At 41.9% G+C, this 9494-nt stretch overlaps 1 protein-coding gene across 1 annotated transcript; it reads left to right on the plus strand.

The window, feature by feature from the left end:
• The first annotated feature begins 7 nt into the window (after positions 1–7).
• Positions 8–9015, plus strand: si:dkey-54n8.4 (coiled-coil domain-containing protein 92). Its single transcript, XM_026997791.2, has 4 exons — positions 8–1727; positions 2431–2575; positions 3908–3955; positions 6401–9015. The coding sequence occupies exons 1-4, from the start codon at positions 1716–1718 to the stop codon at positions 7081–7083; spliced, it is 888 nt and encodes a 295-aa protein (XP_026853592.2). The 5' UTR covers positions 8–1715; the 3' UTR covers positions 7084–9015.
• The last annotated feature ends 479 nt before the right edge of the window (positions 9016–9494 follow it).

Consider the following 9494-nt stretch of genomic DNA (forward strand, 5'->3'; position numbering starts at 1 on the left):
CCCTGATTCATCAGTATGTACATGTGGATTTATTAGAGTCAAAGCTACATGTGGACATTCTCAAGATGATAATTGTAATATTGTGAGCGTAGGTACTTTTGGTCTGTGGTGAGCAATTTACTTTGAATTTTTTATTTGACTTTAAGAAGGTATTGAGTATTCAAGTGAGAATGTGCTGTGATTGGTAATGTTGTGAATGAAAGGTCATTGCCAGTTTCCAAAGCCATAGATGATAAAATTGTTTACTTGTATGTGTGATTGGGGGGGAAAAAAATAATTAGCATATCATTAGTCAGCACAACACCATCTGGCCAGAAAACTACATGATGAAGGTGTTGCTTTCGTTTTTCTGCATAAGTCTGAAATGTAATATGATTATTTTAAAATGATAAATAACAATTTTATTTTTTGGTTTATATTCTTTTTAATCAATGCAAGACCAATTTGTATTTTTAATTTTCTTTTGCTCCTCACTGTAAGATGTGGCAAAAACATGTTATTAACCATGGCCTTTTAACTAGTCATTTCGGCATGTTAAAAAGAAACAAATGCAAAAGATTGTGTGAAGATAAATTATTCCTATAGTTTTATATATTTGCCTTATGAATATACAGTGGTAAAAACCTAGCTAAAATTAATGTCATAACCAGGATCGACATTTTTAAGGTACATGCATACGTAAAAATCTCCGAGTGTACGGAGGTACTCTACAAATCACTTTCTGTTCCCTTGTTTTTCCCATGATGCCATTTTTCAACCTCCTTTTTCTATTGCAACATCTGAACACGGACTAGATTATATACTCCTAGTTATATTTTGCATCCACTTTATTCATTTTCCATCACTCCATTCTACCATAAACTCCCTTTTCCACAGTGGCTTTCGCTTTAACTAATTAAATGCGTTATTTAACATTTTTAGATTTTCAACGGGAAGTTTTTAATCTGAAACCTAGGCTAGGATTTACTATACTAGTTTACTCTAATTTAATACGGGATGTCTACGTCGACCTGTGCTGGAAATATGAAGTCCCTGAAGAAATGCTCCTATAATAAACGCATAACGGTTCTCTAGCTGCTAACCAAACGCTTGAAAGGACGTTGACAATTTTAGTTTAGGAACATGGGCTCACGGAGCAACACGAAACAGAAAATGGCCTTAACCACCTTCGCTTTTACGTGAATTAGCGGCGTCTGGCGACGGTGGTTTTGTGCGTGTGTTCTCCCGGTACGCGCGTGCTGATGGCGAAAGGAGAGCGCCGCGTCCTCCAATCAGATTGACCGGTGTCATCGCGTGCTCCGGTCACGGCGCCGTGTCGGTATGTGTAGACAACGTTAGATGCAACGGAAGACTGGGAGATGGACAGGGAACTGCGTCTAGTAAAAATTGTTAAAAAAAAAAGGATAATTTTTAATCGACTGTGACTTTATTAATAAAGGGGAAAATCATACAGTATGTTAGACGTCGTAGCATTTGCTTGTCTCCTTCAATTTTAACCTCCGTTAACATCTCGTGGCAACGACGACTTAATTCTTCTCTGGATATCGATCGAGTCGACAAGATGTCACCGGCGCAGAAGATCAGGCTTTACCCACTCTGTCAACGGAACGTGTCGTGCAGCAGAGTTTCGGCAGCCGCGTCCGTCCCTCACGGTGGCTCGAGTCCTCGGTGAAAGCTTTGTTTTCTTCGTTAGGACCGCAGGGCAGCGGACGGTAATGGAGAGCGCGGTATGTGTTAAAGGGAAATCATCAATGAGCCGACAGCCTATTTTAAGACGCTTTGATTTTCTTGCTTATTGGTTTAATGTAGGTCTTATGCATACAGGCGATAATATGTGGTCCCGCTAGCTCTAATCAAAGCCTACGCTGTGGTTTAAGTCTGCTATTTCCGACCTTTCACGTTGCAGTTAGCGACTAATAAAGTCCAGAAAGCTCTGTAAAATAACCGGTAAAATTTGGTAAACTGAACCAAAATAACAGGAATGGGCCTAATTAATTTGGGAGTGCTTTATTATTCATTATTATTATTATTATTATTATTATTATTATATCCTTATTCATTATTGTTATTACCCTAAGTTAGAGGTTTCTCTCCAATCAGATCAAAAACCAATTTTACATTGTTAAATTTGGACACTAAATGGCTTGGTTGCTAAATATGCCAGAAAATAAGTGATGCAAATAGAACTAGTGCTAGGCAAAAGCAACTCTGCTGAAATATAGAGCAGCATCAATGGAACTTTCAATAAATGTGAATTAAATTAAGTTTTTTTTTTTTAGCGTCCCTGATATAATTGGATAAGTAACCTTCTTGTGAGTGGATATCCAGGAATCTCTATATCATATAATTTAAGTAGTGATTATATGCTACATATTGTTGTCAGTTCTGCCTATAACATTTTTTTTAAACCTTATAATTTTTTTGGTGAAGAGGTCACATGTGGTACTGGACAGAAGCGCGCTGGCCCAGCAGGTGGAGAGTGTGGAGCGGAGCATCATTTTTCTGCGGCAGGAGCAGCTGACCCTGCTGCATGGTTTACACCTGGAGATCCTGTCCCTGCAGAAGCGCTGCACCGGTGAGTCTCGGGGTAACGCGCTGCTGCAGCAGGACACCTTGCCATAGAGACATCCACAAGCACACACTAGCTAAACCTGATGGGGCTGCAGAGCTGCCCAAGAATAGGTGCCCATGTTGTCATGGTGAAGAATGATGCAGCTCAAGGGACAAGTGCTGACAGGGCCACACAGCTCACTTACACTTAACTGCCCAAAGGTGCATACAGATCCGATGAAATATCACAACAGAGCAAAAAAATAAATACATTTTTCAGTAGTTTTGTTCTGTTCAACAAGGAGATATTTTTGCTAACCGGTCACTTCCTTTTGTTTTTTTGAACTTCTAGAACTGATGTTCTTTCCCATTTCTGCTGAATCGTGCACCCCTAATTAACCTGTGATCATGAATCAGGATGCACAGAGGTGGAATTAACGGACAAGACGGCAGGTGTTGCAAAGTGCAGATTTCAAAAGCACGACGATATGTTTGTCTTGAGAGATCACTGCTAAGGCTTGTTCATAGTGGCAGTCGACATAAGGCTTGTTCATAGTGGCAGTGGTCATAAGTGTGAATCAGGACCAGGTGGAATAACAATATTGGGTGATACATGTTGTTCAGCAGCACGCATTAAAACACAGGACTGTGATGTCCGTGTCTTCATAATCTTAAAATGAAATAAAATGTGGTGCTATAAATAAAAGTGCCGTCAAACCCCCTACAAGCACAATATCTCTGTCGGGAAAGCAGTGCAAAGATCCATGTGTGAGCTTCCAGCTCAGGGCCTGCTGCCACACCCAGGCTGATCCATTGGTGTGTGTGCATGCGATGGTCAGGCTATACCACCCAACTCCTAGCATGAGGAGGGAAAGGGCAGCTCATTCCCTCCAACCACCCACGCACCCCCGCCTCTCTGTAGGATGGCGTGGTCTCCACTAAAGGGCTGCGGGTCAATAGCTTCCTGGCAGCGTGGGCCTTGTGTTCCCGCCCTCAGTAATACAGTACGAGGCTGGTTCACCCGAGCCCGTCTGCGTATGTGCTGAGGCGGCTGAAACTCTGCTGCATATGTTTGGCTTTGTCCTGCTGCTCATGAGGGTTAGAGCAGTATGCTGACCAGTGAGCACTCCCTGACCGACGAGGTTCTGGCTCTCTCTCGCTGCTGGGACTCTGTGACACCTGTGTTTTTGCTTTTATCTTTCCATGGCCTGAGTGATGAGGGAGGCAACTGGGAGGAAAGGCAGTTGTTCAGAAGGGCAACTGTTTTGGGTGAATGAATTCAGGGATATTTGCCATCACTTCAAAAAAAAAAACAACAACAACAAGAAAAAAAATGTCTGTTTCTTTTTTGTTACAGAATTGACCCACGAGTTGAACGTGAAGCCTCCTGGTAAGACTGAAGCAGGTGAGTGCTCAGTCTCTGTCGTCATAATAGACAAACAAAGGTCCTGGTTTACCTTTGATGACACTCGACCCTGTATCTGTATGCCCATGTCGGCAGATCATCGATGGAAAATTTTACATGGCAACAGTTCCTGTCTGAATCAGGACAACACACTAGTTATCTGCTATTCAGTAGTTGCTTGTAAATATTAATTGAATTTGAAGATTTTTTAAAAACATACTGTAATACTTATGCCAGGATAAGATTACTGACTGGGCCAGTGGGATCAGTGCCCCGGGGCCTCGGACCAAGGGTCTGAGGGAGCTCAAAGTCTGCTGAAGCGCCACGGGAAGTCTAAACATGACCCAGATCCCCAGATTATGCACAAATCACTAAATCGGTGAATTAAAAAAAGAAACATATTATGTCCTCAGGCTTCTGAGTTCATACACCTTTTGCAATATATAGAAAATATATGGTTTATTTTTTCTTATTGGTTCTGCTTTGATATTGAATATTAGTACATTGTCTGGACAGGGCAGATAAGGAGTAGGACATGCAATAATTTGAAATGATGACTGATGTTGCATTGTTTCAATTTCTCCAACATCAACTTGTGGAATAATGTTGTTGACATTCCAAAAGGATCATTTGGATAGTGTGATCATGGTATTGGCATTTACTGTGTGTGTGGCTGCCTTTTGGCTTTGAGCATAATGTGTCCTTATAGTTTACACAGAATGTGTGTGTGTGTGTGTGTGTAAACTGGGTCACTCTTGGTCACATGACTAGTCACATGCTTTAGTAAAAGTAACTGCCAGAACTGTCTGAGCCATTCTAGAAAAGACAAAAAAAAAGCCAAAACATTTCTCCCAAGTCTTGAACTGGTGTTAGTATTCTGCTGTCCTATATTATTACTGAGTAATGGTTATCTTTCTTAATATTTTATCAGGGTTAAATGGAAAATGATACTTTTGGAGTGCTGAGGGCAGAAACGTGTGGGCCTTTTTACCTCTCTACAGGCCTTTTATGCTGCCCTAGTCTTACTCATCCTGCTCTCAGGCAAACGATCTCTCCACCCACCCCCACTGCTCTTGTCTTCAGTATAGTCCCAGTGGGGTTATCAAATTACCACTTGTTTTGCTTCTGCTAAGATTATGCTGGTCAGGCAGACAGGCACAATGAGACTAGCAAAGAGTCTGTTGTAAAAATGACAGAAAAAGTAGGCAGTTTGAATTTATTATAGGGTCCTTTATATTATATTTTGTGTATCTTCAATGTCAGAATCACTTGTGAAAGGCATACACCGTGAATTATTTCAACACGAAACAGTATTTGGTTTCACTGTATTGTACTGTATTCTTGATCAAAGTAGTATTTAATAGAACTTACTTCACATGTACATCTGTTAATAGCAGCAGACATCTTGAACAGGTAAACAAAACTTTGAAAACAAACTAACGGATGGAAGGCCTAATTATGTCCAATATTCGTCAAATCCACTATGCACGAGTAGTCAGGGCTTCAACAAGAAGAACAGAGAAGAAGTGAAGGAAATAAGGATGTGTGGATGAAAAGCAGAGATGGCTCAGATAACGCTGCACTTTCTATAGTCTCTGTATGAGCTCATCAGATTACGGTCTGCTGCGAGGCTGATGGACCAGCTGTGTGAAACGAGGGCATTAGGAGCAGGTGATGCCCACTGAGGCCTCGACATGCAGCTGCATTAGACAGATGCACAAAGAGGAAGTATAAATAGATGGCTTAAAAGGACACAGAAGGATAGGCACTCAGATGGTTACCAATCCCACGTGGGCTGGGTGTAGAGGTCCACATGCTCTCAGTGTAATTAGTATGCAGTGTATTTATTCTGTGATTTATTCCTCATATATTACACTATGATTATACTGTGGTATGTTTACGTTATATCTATGTTATATAAGGTCTGGGTACATTAATCTGATTGGTTTAAACAATTTGCCTCCTGTCATCATGAGCATATGTGGACAGTTAGCAATTAATCTGATTTTGGCTACAGACAATACAGTGGCTATGGAAAAGCATGAAACTTTCCTAACTCTAAGACGACGCTAAGTATGTAAGATTTCCTCAAACATTTACTAACTCATGCCCGTGTTCACTCATTACATCGTCTTTGTTTTTGCCCTTTGCCAAACTCAGTCAATCAAATTAGTTTCAAACATGCTTTTGGAGATAGTGGTACATGCAAAGTTTAAGAAGGGCTTGTTCATATCAGTCATGTTTGTTTTATTTGACTGACTTGCTTTTGAATGACATCACTGCTGTTTTAAGATCACCTGGGAGGGAAGCTTGTTGAAAACACTCCCTGCTGGGTGTGGTGTGAATTTGCATTTCACAGATACCAGCTAATGCAGCACAAAGAGCATTCTGTTTACTGATGCTTTTGTTTACTGCATGTGCACGTTTGCAATGTTTGTGTCTCAGAGGTGCGAGAGGAAGAGGAGCAGCTGGAGGCGTGCTGCCGCAATGTGGAGGGCAGGCTGCAGCAGCAGCAACGCTCACACCACGAGCTCCGCCAGGAGATTGGCCACAAGGGGGCGCTGGTGGGCGCATTGCGGTCCAGCCTGAAGGAGAAAGAGCGCCACTTCCTGGAGGAGCTCAAGAGACGCAGCCACAGGACCGCCATGCTGAACGGCGAGCTGCAGAAGCAGACCGAGGCGGCTGCCCACCTGTCCTTCCAGCTGCACACGGCCAAGCAGAAGCTTCAGCACCAACAGCGCAGGAGGCAGGCGGCGGCAGGCGCCGACAAGCCCCTTCCCTGTGCCTCGTCCCAGCCCCCCGCCTATGGTGGCAGCCCACCTGCTGTCAAGCCCAAGCGACGTGGTGGTGCCGGGCTGTCCTCATGCCTCCGTGCAGAGCGGGCCAGAGAGTGTGTGCCCCGCGAGAGGGTCACGGGCCCTGAGGAACCCACGGCTATGCCCGACCCAGCGGTCTTCCTTTACCCCTGTAGACCGGCGGCCTGGCCACGTCACGCTCACAGACGAGTGCCGCAGGGGGCCGATGGAGGGGAGGGGCCACACAAGCCAGACCAGGGGGACCCGGCTGGGCGGCTGGTGGCGGCCTCGCCCATAGCTACGGCTGCTGCCACTGAGGGCAAGGCAGAGTGACTCCTGCTTTAGCCTCTCCCATATAAACTCCTTGCTTCTTTCAGCACTGTTCGCCTGACAGAGTGCATGGACTGGAAAAAAGAAAGAATTTCTCCATCTCTGACAGTGGCAGATACATCTTTCTATATTTGCCATTTTGCCAATTTCACTGAATTTACACGTATTGTATTAATTCATAGAAATGTTTTTGTTGTTGTTCTTTTGCACAAAGTATAGTGCATTTGTATTATTGGCCAGTGTACTAGCCACAGTGCCCAGTACTGCAGTGTAGTTTCACCTGTTCTTAGGAAGGACAGCCATAGGGCAACTTATACTTGTCCATATGGTAGAGTGCTTGTGTCTGTTTTTTTTTTCTCACTTATTGAGTGCTTATTGGATGCACTTGTTTGTCAGGATTACTGTATATCCTTGTCACTTCTCTCTTATTGCTCTTCAGACACTTTCACCGAGAGTGCTGCATTGCAGTTCAAGCCGATTTAATTACCGCAATTTCACTTTTCCCCTCATAAATATAAACCAGCAGTTTCATCAGTACAACATGGCACACCAGTAGTGAACTCAGAGCTATGTATTGTAGTGCAGGGTGTGGTGCCTAAGAAGACTGTGGTAAGATCGTGTGCGTTTGCTGATAGTGAAGCGGCTGGTGGTAAATGAAGTGAGGAATCTTGTTGTAAATGTGGTAGGAATCATTGATGTGGAATGTAAAGTCTGATTGCTAGGTTAAATGACTATGAAGACAAGACTACCTTTCTTAATCACTGACAGAACCCTCTAGGTAGCTCTGATATTGAAAGTAAAACATTTGTCCCAGCATACTTTGTCATTTATGAGTACAGCATTTTATAAACTTAATCTTATGATGCCTTTGATTTGACTTGTTCAGGGACTGTTCCTTTCACAACCACTGCGTGGCTCTATTGTACAATTTATGCTCCCGCAAGATGTTATGCCCACATAACATCAAATGGTATTTAACAATATACTTCTTGTGCTAGTCTAGCGATATTTATAACGTTCCATAATGTCTTGGGTCAAGTGGATAATAGTATTGCTTAGATGACCACGGCTCTGAAAGCAGCTCACAAAAGCAACCTCACTAAGGCTGGCTTTCCAGAAACAGACAAAGCAAGGTCTTATTGAGAAACCCCACACATCGTCTAATTTGGTGGAAGACTTGGCTTAATCTGTCTATGGACAACCAGTCTCTGGAGTAGAGAATGTGCTACTGAATGCATTCAGTTAAAGCATAACTAAATCCTAATGATGTTATTGTTGCCTCCTTCAGGGCTTTGTTCTAGATTTTAGATGTGCATGAAATACACATCTGCAGTTATAACAAATCTTTGTACTGCAACAGTGCCGACTGTCCTGTTCCTGTATACTACATAACAGTATCACTCATCACGATATTTGGTAAATGAAAAATGAAATTTTTGGGGGGGATATTTTACTGAAATGTAAAGTACTTTTAAATCTAGCTACTACTGTGATTAGCCTTCCATGGATTGTAGTGAGATGCAATACTGCCCCAAGTGGCAATGTAATGTCCTCAGTGCTTAATCCACTTTTCAACATGTTCCTTTGCCCATTTATACAAGATTTTAAAAATGGCTTAAACACAAAGATGGTCAGCCTTGAAGTAATTTAGTTTGATAGGTTTTTTTTTTTGTTGTTGCTAAGTTAAGAAAGAAAATGTCTGAGTGAAAAATCACTGTCTTCCCTTTTCAGAGTGATAGACATTTTTTGACTGTCACATAATATATAAATGTTTTGTTGTGTCTTAATAGCAGTGACAGGTGACTAATGAACTGTGCTTACAACCAAATTGTTTTATAAAGTCTTAAAACCACATACATGATACTGTTCATCAAAATTATGCAATAATGCACTACATTCTCCAGAACACATAATTAAATAGTTCTTATCCTTAAATGTGTGAAGGCTTCTTTGTGAAATTCTCTTTATTTACTCAATACCATTAGGCCATTGTGAATAAGTGACAGATGCATTTCAGCAGGATGTGATGGTGAGGGAAATTGAACGAATTGACTACCTTGGTTATAAAACTCAAAAGACTTTGCCAAAGACCCTATCTGAAATGTAAAATTACTAATAATTCCTTGTATGTTTGCCTAAATTAGAACGTGTGAAAAACACAGACATCCAGTGACTTGTCTTTATAAGTTTTCTCTTAAAACTGTAAAAGTCTTGCTTCCCTAATTTCAAAGGACTTTCCAATCCTGTGTGTACAATTATTTATTAAGACGGCCTGTGTACTAATTTAAAAAAATTAGTGTGACACAAAAAAAGGCACTAAAAGAAGTGTGACACAGTCTCCTCACAATTCTCACACATGCCTTTTCTGGCCAAATGGATGTTAGTCTTCAAGAGATCAAAGGCCTAATGAGTGC

This window comes from Electrophorus electricus, chromosome 15 (assembly GCF_013358815.1).
Source record: "Electrophorus electricus isolate fEleEle1 chromosome 15, fEleEle1.pri, whole genome shotgun sequence".
Lineage (NCBI taxonomy): Eukaryota > Metazoa > Chordata > Actinopteri > Gymnotiformes > Gymnotidae > Electrophorus > Electrophorus electricus.